At 35.3% G+C, this 17,833-nt stretch overlaps 1 protein-coding gene and 1 pseudogene across 14 annotated transcripts in view; one reads left to right on the top strand and one right to left on the bottom strand.

Annotated features, from left to right (window-relative positions):
- The window catches only part of CTAGE5 (CTAGE family, member 5), a 97,449-nt gene that overhangs the window by 43,677 nt on the left and 35,939 nt on the right, over window positions 1-17,833 (bottom strand). For 9 of the 13 annotated variants that reach the window (XM_010835333.1, XM_010835335.1, XM_010835342.1 and 6 more), the window contains 7 exons: window positions 14,828-14,956; window positions 8,967-8,988; window positions 8,790-8,878; window positions 3,501-3,572; window positions 1,985-2,011; window positions 1,322-1,432; window positions 605-676 (listed from right to left, as the gene is read on the bottom strand). In XM_010835333.1, coding sequence (XP_010833635.1) covers window positions 605-676; window positions 1,322-1,432; window positions 1,985-2,011; window positions 3,501-3,572; window positions 8,790-8,878; window positions 8,967-8,988; window positions 14,828-14,956 — 522 coding nt within the window. The remainder of the gene's footprint in view (window positions 1-604; window positions 677-1,321; window positions 1,433-1,984; window positions 2,012-3,500; window positions 3,573-8,789; window positions 8,879-8,966; window positions 8,989-14,827; window positions 14,957-17,833) is intronic. The other 4 variants (XM_010835334.1, XM_010835336.1, XM_010835341.1 and 1 more) reach the window with 1 other exon arrangement.
- Window positions 9,659-11,623, top strand: LOC104985259 (annotated as a pseudogene). Its single transcript, XR_824871.1, has 3 exons — window positions 9,659-10,570; window position 10,675; window positions 10,722-11,623. The product of XR_824871.1 is annotated as a mortality factor 4-like protein 1 (transcript).

Raw genomic sequence — 17,833 nt, 5'->3', positions numbered from 1 at the left:
CCAACCTAGATAGCATATTGAAAAGTAGAGACATTACTTTGCCAACAAAGGTTCGTCTAGTCAAGGCTATGGTTTTTCCTGTGGTCATGTATGGATGTGAGAGTTGGACTGTGAAGAAGGCTGAGCGCCAAAGAATTGATGCTTTTGAACGGTGGTGTTGGAGAAGACTCTTGAGAGTCCCTTGGACTGCAAGGAGATCCAACCAGTCCATTCTGAAGGAGATCAGCCCTGGGCTTTCTTTGGAAGGAATGATGCTAAAGCTGAAACTCCAGTACTTTGGCCACCTCATGTGAAGAGTTGACTCATTGGGAAAGACTCTGATGCTGGGAGGGATTGGGGGCAAGAGGAGAAGGGGACGACAGAGGATGAGATGGCTGGATGGCATCACTGACTCGATGGACGTGAGTCTGAGTGAACTCTGGGAGATGGTGATGGACGGGGGGCCTGGCATGCTGTGATTCATGGGGTCGCAAAGAGTTGGACACAACGGAGCAACTGATCTGATCTGATCTAAATTCTAATATTTAATTCTTTAATTATAAAAGTAATAGCAAAATGTAAATGATTTTTAAAGCAATAGCCCTATTAAAACAACTCAACTTACTTCAGCTACTTGTGATTTGAGGGACTTGGATTCATCTTCTAGGGACTGGATCCTTTTTGAAATCTCTGACATCTAAAAAGACAGTATCAATCAACAAGTATTTACTGAACTCCTCCAGTTTTCAAGATGCCATTTCTATCAAGTATATTATTAACCTAACACTTTTGCTCCAAAAGTGAGGATTCAGATTAAGAAAACTTCACAGCTATATGCTTAAAGGGATTTTATATAAAAGTCATATAACAGTATTTCAACTCATCTTTAATATTTCTTAACATTTAAGTTATATATAAGAAGGCTACTAGCATTATATCTTACTAAATAATCTCACACACATTAAGATCATCCTTAAGATAGATTTTAAAATAAAGACAAAAAAAAGGGAAGTTTAAGTTCCTAAAACACTTGCAGAGTAATAAAAAACCAAAACCACTATATATGTGATTATTCAACTTAAATGATTTATGTGAGCTATTCCATAGTGCAAATAGAAAATTTCTATAAGAATATGCTAGAAATGCAACATATAATGTTAACTCTAACAAATGAAAAGAGCTAGAGGATCCAGAAAATTTTATTCTCCACTTCATAGTCTTCTGTATTCTTTTGACTTTTTTTTTTTTACAGTGCATGTAATACTTTAACCGATATCATATAATTTTTTTTAACTCAATAACGTTCTTTTTCCTACAGTCTCCTCAAACACAAAAGTCCTACCAATTCATCTTGCTTCGAATGTTTAGATTTCTCTTCCTTTAATTCTTTTTCTAGAATGAGTATTTCATCCTCAAGTTCAGATTTGGACTCAGTCAGCTTTTCATAGAATGCCTGAAAGAGGAAGAAAACTTTATAAGACAGTCATAGGAATATTTGGTGAAGATAAATCAGATGAATGTAATCAAATACACACACTATAAGTTAAATAAATCTAGTTTATATATTTGTTCATTTTTATAACACTGAAATCACAGAAATACTAGCAGGTGTTAGCAAACTTTTTCTAGAAAGAGATAGTAAATATTTTAGGCTTGAAAGCCATGCAGTTTCTGTTCTAGCTAAAGTCACATACATATGTAGTGAGAAAGCAGAGACAACACATAAATGAATGAGCATGGCTATGTTTCAATAAGATTTTATTTACAATAACCAGTGAAGAGCTCAGAGCCTAGTTTGCCAACTTCTGCTCTAAAACATTATAAAAGAAGCATGAGAAAAAGTCCAATTTCATATAATTCAATACATAAAATCAAAAATAAACTCAAAAGACAATCAAGATAATATTCTACACTGAATTAAAACATATTTTCTGTGGCCTTTTTAATTTAAAATGATTAGTTACTGGATTATCCAATTGGAATTTAAATACTGTAATAAACATACCTCTGATATTTGTGATCCTTCAACAAACTTGTTAAAAGAAAAATAAACCAAAAGAATCAAAGAACTTAATGCAGGCCAAAATAAATGTAAAACAAGTACATATTATATCATACTGGTTAAAAAGCATATTATATATATTCATATATATATATATAGTAAAAAAATATATATGCATATATTTCCCCAAATTTGACTACCTGATTATATGAGTTCTCTTACTTGAATCAAAATTACCCTGATATTTGGATTTTATCTACAGATTCAAAGAGCAATTTTTGTAACTGTACCACATTATAGTTTATATTCAACTATGTTTACCAATCTTGAAAATAAACACTGTATGTTTCAAAAAACTACTAAAATTAGAGAAAAACTTCCAAAATATTCATTTTAAAGTAAAAACTCAATGCCTAAGAATAAATTGGTGGCTTTATTTTATCCACAATGTTGCAAAGAGTAAATATATTTGCTATTCAGTTTTTGTTCTTCTGTCAGCATGTTAAATTCCTTGTGAAATTCTATTTTTCAATCTAATAAATTACAAATAAAATAAATAAATAAAATATAATAATTTCAACATGTTTTTGAGAATATTAATAGGTAACATAAAGAAAAAAAGGTTAAGAATTCAATTTTATTTGGAATTCAATTTATGACTTCCTTTGGACTCTACTAGGAAATTCTGATCCATATGCTTTGATGATTTATAGACATCAGTGATGGAGAACGCCAAGCTAACTGAACACGTATACCGAAGGTACAAAGTCCATCATTTTCTATTTTAATATTAGTATGCTTTTTACAACACTTCCATCTCTAAACAGTAGCATGACACTCCTATTACAAACCCTTATCTGTCATACCTTAGCTAAACGACAGATTATCACACTTTCCTTCCTTATTATTAGCCAAATCAAACCTGGCTCAGGAGACCCAACTCTGTATTTCTTCCAAACTGCACATTCAGTGGCATCATGTTGGTACCTTGAAATTGGTCATGGTAGGAGTATTTACACAACAGAACTCAGCAGGTGTTACAAATAAAGGCTCCTACTTTTCAGATACCAGCACATCACTGTATGTAACATTCTAGTCAGCTCCTAACCCTTTGATGGGGTAAAGGCAAGAACTGCCTCAATTTACATAATTATTATTTCAAACTATTCCTAAATTTATGAAAGTAAATTCTATTTTTCCTTCCTGGAGCAAACTGAGCCAAAAAAAAGAATGATTATCTTAATACATTTCCCAGAAATGAAGAATTAAGAGCATCTACATAACTCTAGATGACAGTGAACCGAATATGCTTCACTCAAAACAAATCATCAACAAAGGCTCAAAATTTTACAACACCTTATGCTACTTACTAACATTCTATTTCCTATATTTAACTTAAATTTCTTTAAGTTTTAATATCCAAGAAATGTGAGTTTTGAGAAGCTACATGACTTTTAAAGTTTATGTCATTTAGTAAGAACCTTCCCTTTAACTTCTATAAGTATCTATTTGTTCTTACCTCCAAACTTTGTGCTTCTGTTGACTCCTTCTCATAGCTGGCATCCTTTAAAGATGACTCTAAGCTTTCATACTGAAAGAAAGCAACACTGTAAGTAAAAGTACTATAAATTTTATTCCAAACTATACCTGCCCTCTGACCCACCAATTCCATGAAAAGCAACAGTAAAACCACACTGCAGAAAGACAGCACCATCCACAGCTTCAAATTTACCATGATAATTTTTATTATACTATTATTGATACTCAACATGGAAAAATCTGGCATTCAAGAAAACAAGATCTGAGTGAGAATGAAGAAAAAAAATGAACAAGGGAAAAAGACAATCTTAGAGGGTTCAAGTAACAGAGTTCTCCTTCAGACAACAAAATAAGTAAGCTTAATATATAAGAGGAACTAAAAGACAATCATTGAGCCAAAGAAAAAAAACTACAAAAAGAGCCACACAACCTTTAGAACCAAAAAAGGCAACAGATGAAATTAAGAAGGTTTAAAAGGTGATTGGGCATAGGTGACCAAGAAGGCAATGGCACCCCCCTCCAGTACTCTTGCCTGCAAAATCCCATGGACGGAGGAGCCTGGTAGGATGCAGTCCATGGGGTCGCTAAGAGTCAGACACGACTGAGCGACTTCACCTTCACTTTTCACTTTCCTGCATTGGAGAAGGAAATGGCAACCCACTCCAGTGTTCTTGCCTGGAGAATCCCAGGGACAGGGGAGCCTGGTGGGCTGCAGTCTATGGGGTCACACAGAGTTGGACATGACTGAAGTGACTTAGCACCAGCAGGCATAGGTGAAGACAATCAGTAAGATGGAAGCTAGATCAGAAGAAAATATCCAGACTGAAGTGTGAACAAAAAGATAAGAAATCCAGAAAAGAACATAAGAGATATGTGGGATATAGTAAAAAGCTAAAATACAAGTATCTGGAATCCCAGCAAGAGAAGAAAAAAGAGAAAAACAGTATTTGAAAAAGTTATGATCAAGAGAATTCCAAAACAAATAAGACATTAAGCCACAGATTCTGGAACATCATGAAGCCCAGGGATGAATAACAGAAGACACCACATCCATACAGCTAGTAACACTGCTGAAAATCAAAGATAAAGAGAAAATCATAAAAATAGGCACATAGTTTCTTATAAATTATACACTTACTGCCATATGACCCACCAATTCTAAGATATTTACAGAAGAGAAATAAAAACATATACCCACAGACAAAAAAAGGTAGAATGATCATAGCAACTTTATTCATAACAACCAAAAGATGGAAATAACCACATTCAGAGGTAAACGGATAAAAGAAAATGTGGTATGTTGATATAATGAAAATGTACTTTCAAGTTAAAACAAAAAACTACTATATGCAACATAGTGAATCTCAAAAATACAATGCTACCTGAAAAAAGCCAGACACAAAAAAGTACGATTTCATTTACAGAAACTCTAAAATAGACAAAAACTAATTTATGGAGATAGAAATATAAACAGTGGTTGCTGGCAGGGCTATGGGGCTGAATGAAAATGAGGACAAGGGAAATGCAAAGGTGACAGAAATGTTTTATGTATTAACGAGGAAGGTAGATTCCTGGGTGAATACACCTGTGAAAATAGAGAGAACTGCGTATTTAAGAATGTCCATTTAACTATTGAAAACTACACTTCAGGTTTTTAAATTGAAAGAGAAAAATAATTCAAAAAAAGACATAACACCAAATTTCAATAAAACTTATAGCTGACTTCGACCCACAAACAACATGCCAAGAAAAAAAGTAAAATGAGGTGTCCCCAAAGTGCTTACAGAAAACAACTGCCAACTCAGACTTCTATAAAGAACATCATACAAAACAGAAATAAAGACATGGTCAGACAAAAACTAAGAGTTATCGACACTATGTTACAGAAAAAAAACACGAGGTCCTTCTATTCTTTAAGAGGAAAAAAATCACCTCAGATGGAAGATGGAAAGGAAGGGAAGAATGAAAAGTAATGGAAAGAATAAATGTGTGGATGAATCCAAATGAATCTTGACTGTCTCAAAGAATAATAAAATTATTTGGAGGTTTATATAAATATAAAGGCAAAATATAATGCAAAAGGCAAAATATAATAGATAAAAGGGGGCAAGTGGAATTAAAGCATTCTAAGATCTTTGCACTATTCATTAAGCAGTATTATAATAGCACAAATTTATATTAGAACTCAATAATTTAAAAATATACACTACAATCTCAAAGGTAACCATTAAAAAAAAAAAAATCCATAACTAACAAACCCACTGATGTAGAAAATATTCAATTAGTTAAAAACTGTTTCAATCCAAAAATAAAAAAATAGAAGAGAAAAAGGCATGTGGGACAGATGGGTCAAACAGGAAAATAGTTAAGATGGTAGATTTGACCCCTAATAAATTAGAAATTGTATTAAATGCAAATGAACTAAATAGTCTAATTAAATAAAAAGATTTTTTAGACTGATTAAAAAAAGAAAAACCTACCTGTATGATGTTCAAATCACTAAGCTATGAGGAAAATGTACATTAAACCTCACTGAACACCACTATAAATCAACCATACTTCAGTAAAATTTAAAAAAATGAACACCTCATTGAGACAACACTTCACATTTGTTAGGATGGCTATAATCAAAAAGACATAATAACAAGTGTTGGGAAAGATGTGGAGAAAATGGGACACTCACAAGCTGCTGGCGGAAATATAAACTAGCACAGCCGCTGTGAAACACAATATGGCAGTTCTTCAAAAAGTTAAATATAGATCCAACAATTCTACTCGTAGGTATACACCCAAAATAATTCAAAACGTATATTCACACAAAAATGTGTACAAGAATGTCCATAGCAGCATCATTTATAACAGCCAAAAAGGACAATAACCCAAATGACCATCAATTGAAAAATGGATATGTCAACTGTAGTAAGGAATATTATTTGGCAAAAAAAGATATATATAGTATTGATATTTGCTACAACATGGATGAGTTTTGAAAACATTATGCTAGGTTTAAAATGCTAGTCACAACAAAGCACATGTTATATATATCATTCCATTTACGTGAAATGGAATCCAGAGTGGGCAAGTTTATAGAAATAGAAAGTGGGTAAGTTGTCTAGGGCTTGGGAATAGGGGAGATTGGGTGAAGGGTGACAGCTAAGATGTGCAGGGCTCCTTTAGGGTGTACAAAGTATGTTCAAAAACATTTTGTTTTTGTATTTTGTTTTGTTTAGTAAATAAACTAAAAGTATACTAAATATACTAAAGTATACTAAAATATACCAATTATATAAATATTCACTTGTATAATTTAAATGGGTGAACAGTACAGTATATGAATTATATCCCAACAGAGCTGTTTAAAAAACTACTATAATAGTTTCAAAACCCTCAGATAGCAGGGAATAAATAAATCTAAGAAAAGATGTGCAAGACCTCAACACAAAAATGTATAAACAACACTGAGAATTTTAAAAAGACATAATTAGAGGGATATACCATGGTCCATCGATAAATACTCAACATTGTAAAAATGTAAATTTTTTCCAAATTAATCTATATAGTCAATGTAATCCCAAATTCCCAGCAGGCTATGTGCATGTGTGCATGTGTAAACTGATGAAGTGATTGAAAATTTATATGAAAAGACAATCTCGAAAAACAAGTCTGGCGATTTACACTGTCAGATACCAAGACGAGCTAGGTAGCTTTTAAAAAGCATGGTATTGGTGCAAAGATATACACATATATGCTGCTGCTGCTGCTAAGTCGCTTCAGTCGTGTCCGACTCTGTGCGACCCCAGAGACGGCAGCCCACCAGGCGCCCCTGTCCCTGGGACTCTCCAGGCAAGAATACCGGAGTGGGTTGCCATTTCCTTCTCCAATGCATGAAAGTGAAAAGTGAAAGTGAAGTCACTCAGTTGCGTCCGACTCCTAGCGACCCCATGGACTGCAGCCCACCAGGCTCCTCCGTCCACAGGATTTTCCAGGCAAGAGGACTGGAGTGAAGTGCCATTGCCTTCTCCAATATACATATGTGTGTATATATATAAAATAGACCAAAAGAACAGAAAATATTATAAAAACAGACTCAGATATACACAGTCACAAGATTTAAGACAACAACACTACAGAACAAAGGGGAAAGATGGCCTTTTAATAAATGGTACTGGTAAATTCAGCAGCCATATGAAAAACATAAAATACTAACCACCAAATCATACATCACAGACTGAATTCTAGATTAATTTGCAGCTGAACTGCGTTTCCCCTCAATATGTGTTTGTTGAAGCTGCAATACCTCAAAATGTGACTGTATTTGGAGACAGGCCTTTCAAAGGCCATAAGTTAAAATGAGCCCATTGGATTAAGATAGGCTCTAATCCAATCTGACTGGTACCCTTACAAGAGAAGGAAATTTGGACACAGAGAGACATCAGAAACACGCACCTGTACAGAGAAAAGACAATGTGAGAACAGACTAAGAGGCTGGCCGGTTATGTCAAAAAGACAGGCCTTAGCACAAACCAAACCAGTCCTCACCTTGATCCTGGACTTCTAACCTCCAAAACTCTGAAAAATTTAATTTCTATGTAAATCATCCAGCCTGAAGTATTGTGTTGTAACAGTCCTATCAAACTAATAAAAAGACTAAATAAGAAAAGTAAAAAAAATAAAGTTTCTAAAAGATAACACAGATGAATATCTTCATATTCTTGAGTAGACCAAAAAAAAAAAATTTTTTTAAATAGGAAACAAACAGCAGTCATCATAAAGAAAAGATTGACAAATTAAACTGTTACAAATAAGAACTTCTGCTTACCAAGACACCACTTGAAATATAAAGGCAAACCAAGATATTTGTAATACATGTATCTGACAAAGGACTTGTATCCAAAATATAGGAAAAATATATATATCAAAAGGAAAAAGATAACCAAAGATTTTCAAAAGATAAAAGATAATTTTCAAAATGTGAAAAAAAATTAACTAGGCAACATGAAACAAAAAGGATATATCCAAATGGCCAATAAAACATCAAAGGGTGCTCAACCTCATCGGTCAGGGAAACAAAACCCGAAATCATAATGAGACATCACTATGCACCGACCACAATGGTTACGATTTAGACTGGTAATACGAAAGCAACTGAACTCTCATACTTTGCAAACAAAGCATTAATAATCTTAAACTTACACAGAAAACCTGCACTGAAAAGTAAGGATCCTAGAGGATCCTAACATGAATGTCCACATTTTCAAAAATGTCTTACCTCCTTTTGAACAATGCTAAATTTTTCAAGCAGTTTACATTTTTCTTCAATCAGTGTAGAAAGTTCTATAGCAAGCTTTTTCTCTCTCCCTAAAAAAGAGTTAATGTTATCATGTTTTTAAGCTTATTTAATTACAAACAACAATGATGTGAACTAAAATAGAAAAAAAGAGCTTACCCACATAAAGCCGGCTTCTAACCTGAAACAAATTTTTAACAAAAATTACATTAAAACAAACATACATTCAGGCAAATATAACTTATTTAACTGCTATTGACAACTTAAAGTGTTTCTTATTACCTTTAGTATAAACATAAGCTAGCCAAAAAGTGTTGTATTTCCATTGAGAAAATAATACTACATATTAAAGTCCCCCCATTGAAGATTCACATTATTTATTAGCATAATAAAGGCTCTGAAATAACTCTACCTTAAAAATACCTGTTTCATTTCATTTAGCCCACTGCTCCTCAAACATATTTGACCCCAAAACAAACTACTTAAAGAAGCCCCTATCATCTCCCCTAGTACTAATATCTAAAATAACACAATTTGAAAAATGTTACCATGGGGCCATGGATCTGCTGACTATAAAGTAAAAAAACTTTTTTCTTCTTTAACCTTTCAAACAATGAAGGGAAAATTTCAATTTATAAAGGGGTCAGGCTTAGGACTAAAAAACAATGGGGACATGCCTGCTCCCCCTTCAATCCCCAAATGGGCCACAAGGGCCAGAATAAATAAGTGCTGCTGCTGCTGCTAAGTCTCTTCAGTCGTGTCCGACTCTGTGCGACCCCATACACGGCAGCCCGCCAGGCTCCCCCGCCCTGGGATTCTCCAGGCAAGAATACTGGAGTGGGTTGCCATTTCAGTACTGAGAAAAAAAAGCAGTTGGGACTTAGATAATCTACACAAGATATACAGGAATAAAATTAAATGAAACAAGATTTAAAAGTCAAGGTACAGTATAATTAGTTAGATAAGGAACAACTAGTGAACTGAAACAGATTCAGAAACTATCTCAAAAAGTAACAGGAGGAGGAGGAGGCGGCAGCAACGAATCTCTTATAAATGGTGCCGAAGCAGGACCCGAAGCCTAAATTCCAAGAGGTGAGAGAGTGTTGTGCTTTCATGGGCTTCTTCTTTATGAAGCAAAATGTGTAAAAGTTGCCATAAAGGATAAACAAGTAAAATATACATTACAGTGGTTGGAATAAAAATTGGGGTGAATGGGTTCCAGAAAGCAGAGTACTCAAGTACGTGGATACCAATCTGCAGAAACGAGAACTTCATAAAAGCCAATCAGAAGCAGTATGCAGAGGGAAGATGCGAGGGGCTGCCCCTGGAAAGAAGACTGCTGGGCTGCAGCAGAGAAACGCTGAAGTGAAAACAAAAAAGAACAAACAGAAGACACCTGGAAATGGAGATGGTGGCAGCATTGGTGAGACACCTCAGCCTCCCTGCAAGAAAAGGACTTGAGTAGATCCTACTGTTGAAAACCAGGAAACATTCATGAGCAGAGCTGAAGTTAAAGATTCCTGAAGAACTGGAACCATGGCTTGTTGATGAGTAGGACTTAATTACCCAGCAAAAACAGCTCTTTTATCTTCCTGCCAAAAAGAATGTGGATTCCATTCTAGAGGATTATGCAAATTATAAGAAATCTCGAGGAAACACAGATCACATAAGGAGTATGCAGTCAATGAGTTAGTGGCTGGGAAAAATGAGTACTTCAGTGTGATGCTGGGCATTCAACTGCTCTACAAATTTGAGAGGCCGCAGTAGGCTGAGAGGAGAAGGCAATGGCAACCCACTCCAGTACTCTTGCCTGGAGAATCCCATGGACGGAGGAGCCTGGTGGGCTGCCGTCTATGGGGTCGCACAGAGTGGGACACGACTGAAGTGGCTTAGCAGCAGCAGCAGCAGCAGCAGTATGCTGAGATCCTTGCGGACCACTCTGATGCACCCAGGTGTACAGAGGGCCACATCTCCTGAGACTGTAAGAACTGGAGCAATGTTGGCCTATACACCTCTGAAAGAGAAGAGCCTTGCTTTATTACTGAATTATCTTCACAATTTCCTAAAATACCTGGCAAAGAACTCTGCAATTTTGTTCAGTGCCAGCGATTATGAAGTGGCTCCCCCGAGTACCATCGGAAAGCCGTGTGAGGCACATGCGCCCACCCACATTTGATCTCTATAAACACCTTTTTGTTTCTTAGTCCTTCTCTTGTACAAACAATGTACTTTGGAAATGTTCGTGTATAACAAAATTGATGTTTGTTTTCTGTTTGATTTTAAACAGAGAAAATAAAAGGAGTTACAGCTCCTTTTTTCTTTCCTTTTTTTCATTTCAAAGTTGCTGCCAGTATATTCAGTGATGGACAACAGAGAGACATACTGTAGAGTGTTTTATTGCTTAGCTGACAAAGCTGCTTTTGAACACTGGTGGTTTTTATTCCTTTGACACTACGCACTTTTATAATATGTGTTAATGCTATATGACACAATGCTCTGATTCCTAGTGCCAAAGGCTCAATTCAGTGTATATAACTGAAAACATTCATCCATTTGTGCTCCCCTTTTTTTTAATGGTGCTTAAAGAGCCCATCCTTTGTGAGTAATCCATCCATATTGTTCCTTAGGCATTTTATCTTTGCCCAATTGCTGAAGAACGGTGGCTTGTTTCATGGTTTTTGTATTTGTGTCTAATGCACCTTTTAACATGATAGATTCAATGTATTGTGTAGCTACAATTTTCTGGAAAAGTTAATCTTTTAGAAATTGTTTTTCAGATCTTTAATAAATTTTTTCTTTAAATTTCAAAAAAAAAAGCAACAGTAAACCATTTTTAAAAAAGGAGAAAAAATCGTTAAAGAGATAGGGAAGTGAGAAGAGCCAACATCTTAAACAGCAATAGTCCCAAAGACAAAAAAAAAAAAAAAAGTAAAATGCAGAAAAAACTTCTCAGAATTAAAAAATATAAAAGATTTCATATTTAAATATTTAAGATAATTCGAAGAAGAAATAAGAAAACAGTCAAGCCTAAACAAATTGTATTGAAATAAGGATATCAAAAGCCTCTACAGGGAACAGATCACTTACAAATGAATAAGAATCACACTGACAAGAGACCTTTCAATAAGTAACATTAGATATAAAAAGACAAGGAAGTAAAGGATTTTAAAGTACTAACAGGATGAAACTTTAGACCCAGAATGCTTAAATCAAACAAACTGCTGTTCCAACATAAGGACTTAATTCAAACATTCTCAAGCATACAAAAGTTTTGCCATACAAAGACCAATACTAAACACAATATAGAAAGAAGTACCCAAATATGAGAAGAATTAAATCCAGGAGACCCTACAATAGGTATGTCAATTACTGATGATCAAATATCTTGGTAATATTTATTGTTGTCTTCAGGGATGGAGAAGGGGTGGAGAAGAAAGTGAAAAAGAAAAGAGAAATATTTTTAGAACTAAAATTCTAGATTATACCAACATGAAAGTAGTTTGGAAAGTGAAAGAGACCAAGGGATGTGAGAGTATGCTAAATAAGGTTCTTGTCTTCTCACTAGGAAAATTTACTTTATGAATGCAGAAAGAACTGAAAAGAAATATATCAAAAGTGGAACAAATTAATAAAGTATGCTAGGAGAAAGTGGTCCAAATACATCAGTAATCAATAATTGTAACATGTAGATACAGTAAACTCAGTGAAAACACAGATTTTCGGATTAAATATTTTAAAAAATTCATACAGAACTGAATCACTTTGCTGTATGCCTGAAACTAACACGACATAGTAAATCAACTATACTCCAATAAAACAGAGAAATTTGTAGAGTACATACATTAAGTAAAAGACCACAGAAAGACCGGAAAATATAAGGATGGAAAAAGACACAATAAACATTACCAAAAAGAAAATTGGTCTAGCTGTATTAACATCAGATAAGAAACTTTAAGACAAAAGCATCAGTAGAGTTATAGAGGGTCACTAAATATTGACTAAACAGTTAACCCACCAAGAAGAGATATAGCAATTCTAAACATATATCCACCTAACACAATATTCTCAAAATATGTAAAGAAAGAATTGAAAAAACTATAGAAAGTAACTGATAAATCCATCATGACAGTGGAATTCAGCCAACTTCTCTCTATTCTTGATAGATGAAGGAAACAACAACAAAAAGAGCAAGAATATGTGATACATGAACACTACAAATTAGCAAGTTAGCAAGACTGACCTAATAATGGATGGATATGGAATGATACACATGTATTTGTTTTCAATAATACTCAGTGGAATAGGAAAAAGAGCACAGAAAAGGTCTATGTCCATGTGGCACTCTCATACGTAGCATGGCAGACAAATGGGAAAAGGAAAGACTATTCAATAAACAAAGCTGGGAAAAGGTTATTTGGCGGGTAGGGTGAGGAGGATGGGGAATTACAGACTCACTACCCTACACCAACCAGAAAATTAACTCAAAATGGATCAAGCTCTTCTGTGCTAAATGGAAATTGCTTTCATTAAGAATTTCTACTCATCAGAAAACATCTTAAGAACAATGAAAAGATGTTTCATACTGGGACATCTGTAATAGACATAATCAACAAGGATATCATCAAGAATACATAAGGAGGGGTTGGGAAGAAGGCTCAAGAGGGAGGAGATATATGTATACTTATAGCTGATTCACTTTGCTATACAGCAGAAACCAACACAGCAGTGTAAAGCAATCAAACCCCAATTTTAAAAAAATTTTTAAAGAATACATAAGAAATTCCTACAAATAAAAAGGAAAAGAACAAACTACTCAAAAGAAAAAGGGGCATAAGACATAAACAAAATATTTCCCTGAAGAACAAATACATATGGCCAGTAAATAAAGTTTCCAATCTCCTTAGTGATCAAAGAATACATCAGAACCATGGTAAGATACCATTCAAATGGCAAAAATAAAGAATTTCAACAATAATAACTGTTGGAGAGGACAGAGATCAAATGGATCTCCGGGACCTCTTATATATTGCTGTTGGGAGTATAAACTGGTACAGACATCTGGAAAAGAATTTAGCATTACCTTTTAAAAGTAGAACCTCCAGCATGCTAAACCAAGTAAATCTCAGACCCAGTATATTCCCAAGAGAAACTTACAAATACACAACAGGAGACAAGTATAAGAATTTACACAGCAGCATGATTTGTAATAGAAAACAGCTGGAAACAACTCAAAGGCCCAAGACCATAAAAAATATAAATTAACTGTAGTATATTCTCTTGATGTAGTATTAAAACAATCAAAATGAGCCAAAAATATGGATGAATCTTAGCAATATAGGATGGAGTAAAAAAGTTCTAAAACATGGTATTTGGCATGAAACTAAGCAAAATTACTATACTTTTGAAGGATATATGTATTTAATACATATGACCAAAAATAAATTTTTTTTGAGGCATTGGAATATCAATACAGGATCTTGAACAGGATTACCTCTACTTCAGGGAGGCAGGGGGATGAAATGAGGAGGATCATCTAAATTTAAGTGACAGTCAACATCTTTGATTCCTGGTGGGTGGTATATTCACAGATGTTTAGTAGACTATTAAAAATAAACACCACCCCAAATAATAAATAAGAAATAAAGGCAGGGTTTTAGTATTAGTATGGAATACTCGTGTAAAGGAATTTTTTTAAATTTCAGCACTTTAAAAAATTCCTACAGGGATTTCCCAAGCAGTCCAGTGGTTAAAACTCCATGCTTCCACTGCAGGGGGGCATAAGTTCTATCCCTGGCCAGGGAACTAAGATCCTGCATGCTGCATGGTGTGGCCGAAAAATGAAAGAAAAAAAAAAATTCCTTAAAATCTATATTCAGTTTCTAGTAGCAACACATTAACACAACTAGCCCACAAAATGATTAACCTGTTTCCTTAAAACAAAAGATACGTTTCTCATATTACTTATTCAACATTAAGACTGAATGAACATTCTCTTAGTACACCTAGCATTGGTTACTTACCGACTGAAAACTTCTCCACAAAAACAAGAGAACAGCAAAAAATCCAACAATAGTTGCACAAATCACCAATTCCCATGGAAAACCATACAAATTGGATTGTCTCATATCTTCAGGCAATGCTGCCACAGCCTTCAAGACAAAGAAAATTAACTTGTTAAAAAGTTTTGATTACAACACACCAGATCTGCAGCACCTTTATCATGGTGCTCCCAGCCCTACAACTATAATGAAAATGTTTGTTAAGTCACTCAGTCTACAGCATTTTTGTTACAGCAGCCCTGTCAGACTAAGACATAAACATAAGTACAAGTTTACATATAAACACTACTAAAACCTGTTTCATAAAATGATCTGTTATTAACCACTATCACCAAGAGATGAAGGAAAACAGTAGGGCGAAATGTAATGATTTTTAAACCAGAGTTCTACAGAGATGCCTAAAAGTGAGAGTAAGAGGAAAGAAGGCCAAAGAAAGAAGCTGAATCAGATGCTCTTATCCTGATTCAATCAGTTTAGGTTTTTTCCATAGAGTATATTGGCTTCCGTATAAGATTTACCTGGGTGGGGGGGGAATGGATCTGCTGCTTTATCAAAGTTTAAAAACTACTGATGAAACCATGGCTTTGGAATCCGAATCCCTCTACCATACCTCTGTGGCTCCCTTCTCTTATCTGTAATGGGAATAATGCTGTTTAAACATGGAGGACAGGTGCTCAATAGAGGTAACTCTTCCTACTATTTGTCTTCCAAAGACCACGATACTGTAATCATGGCCTTTCCCCATTACTTCTTTCCCTAGCAAGTCTTCAGCACAAAACAGCTGAAGGCTTTTGCAGCTGCTTCTGTATTTTACCTTTCTCTGGGTCAATTCATCTTCACTGTCATCCAATGAGGTTATTTTTATTTTGTTACCAGGCCCCACATATTATTCAATCACATAAAAAGGTAAAAGGGGACTTCCCTAATGGTTGAATGGTGAGGAATCTGTCTGCCAATGCCGGGGTCACAGGTTCAATCCCTAGCCCTGGAAGACTCTACATGCCACGGGGCAACTAACCTCATTGCGCCACAACTACTGAGCCCGATCACCTAGAGGCCTTGCTCCACAAGAGGGGAAGCCACCACAGTGAGAAACCTGAGCACAATGGAGAGAAGCCCTGCTCACTGCAACTAGGGAAAGCCATGACACAGAAACGGAGACCCAGGGCAGTCAGAAGTAAACAGAACAAGGGAAAAGGTAGGGAAACAGTAGAAAAATATCCCTTAAGAACAACCTGAAGTTTGATCAGGTTTGAGTCTTTCCAGAGTTAAATCCAAAACCTCTATTGGCAAATCTTTCCTTTTTAGGCCATTTCTAGCTAGAAAAATACCATTTAATATCTATTCTCCTTTTTAAAATCTTTTTTATAACTCTGATCCATATATACTATTTACAGTTCATTAAGCTGTATTAAATAAACCTTATATCTTTTCTAAAAAAAAAAAAAAAAATACCCCTTACCCTGATCTCTACCTCTGCCTTTCCCTACATTACCAGCTCACAGTATTGTGACGTCACTATACACAACTAATGACAATTTTTTAAAATTATTTCTGTTTCTGAGAAAAAGGAGTATTTGGACACACAATACTGGGAAGAAATGGATACGTGTTTATATATGGCCAAGCTCTTTCTCACTGTACACCTGGAAACTCTCATAATATTGTTTGTTAATCAGCTATACCTCGATACAAAGTAAAAACTTTTTTAAAAAATTTAAGAAGAAGATGTAGTGTATACACACACACACACACACACACACAATGGAATGTTATCCATTCATAAAAAAGAACAAAATTTTGCTATTTGCAATATGAGTAAATCTGGAAGGTATTAGCTTAGCAAAATCAGCGAGACAAAGACAGACACAGGACATTATCACTATATGCGGGATCTAAGAAATAAAACAAATGAATGCAACAAAACAGAAAGAGAATCACGGTTATAAAGAACAAATCTGTGGTTACTAGTAGGGACAGGGAAAGGGGAAAAGGCAAGACAAGGGGAGGCAGGTAAGAGGTACAAACTACTATGCATAAAGTAAACGACAAGCAGAAGATATTAAGGAGAGGTGGCAAGAATACACAGAAGAACTATACAAAAGAGATCTTCATGAACCAGATAATCAGGATGGTGTGATCACTCACACTCACCTAGAGCCAGACATCCTGGAATGTGAAGTCAAGTGAGCCTTAGGAAGCATCACTACAAACAAAGCTAGTGGAGGTGATGGAATTCCAGTTCAGCTAATTTCAAATCCTGAAAGATGATGATGTGAAAGTGCTACACTCAATATGTCAGCAAATTTGGAAAACTCAGCAGTGGCCACAGGAGTGGTAAAGGTTAGTTTTCATTCCAATCCCAAAGAAAGGCAATGCCAAAAAATGCTCAAACTACTGCACAATTGCACTCATCTCACACGCTAGTAAGTCAAGTGAAGTGAAAGTTGCTGAGTCGTGTCTGACTCTTTGCGACCCCATGGACAGTAGCCAACCAGGCTCCTCTGCCTATGGGATTTTCCAGGCAAGAATACTGGAGTGGGTTGCCATTTAAAGTAATGCTCAAAATTCTCCAAGCCAGGCTTCAGCAATAGATGAACCGTGAACTTCCAGATGTTCAAACTGGTTTGCAAAAGGAAGGGGAACCAGAGATCAAATTGCCAACATCTGCTGGATCACTAAAAAGCAAGAGAGTTCCAGAAAAACATCTATTTCTGCTTTATTGACTGTGCCAAAGCCTTTGACTGTGTGGATCACAATAAACTGGAAAATTCTGAAAGAGATGGGAATACCAGACCACCTGACCTGCCTCTTGAGAAACCTGTATGCAGGTCAGGAAGCAACAGTTAACTGGACATGGAACAACAGACTGGTTCCAAATAGGAAAAGGAGTACGTCAAGGCTGTATATTGTCACCCTGCTTATTTAACTTATATGCAGAGAACATCATGAGAAACGCTGGGCTGG

The sequence above is a fragment of the Bison bison genome, unplaced genomic scaffold (assembly GCF_000754665.1).
Source record: "Bison bison bison isolate TAMUID 2011002044 unplaced genomic scaffold, Bison_UMD1.0 scf7180017864041, whole genome shotgun sequence".
Classification (NCBI taxonomy): Eukaryota; Metazoa; Chordata; class Mammalia; order Artiodactyla; family Bovidae; genus Bison; species Bison bison.
This window is presented reverse-complemented; position numbering and strand designations above follow the sequence as displayed.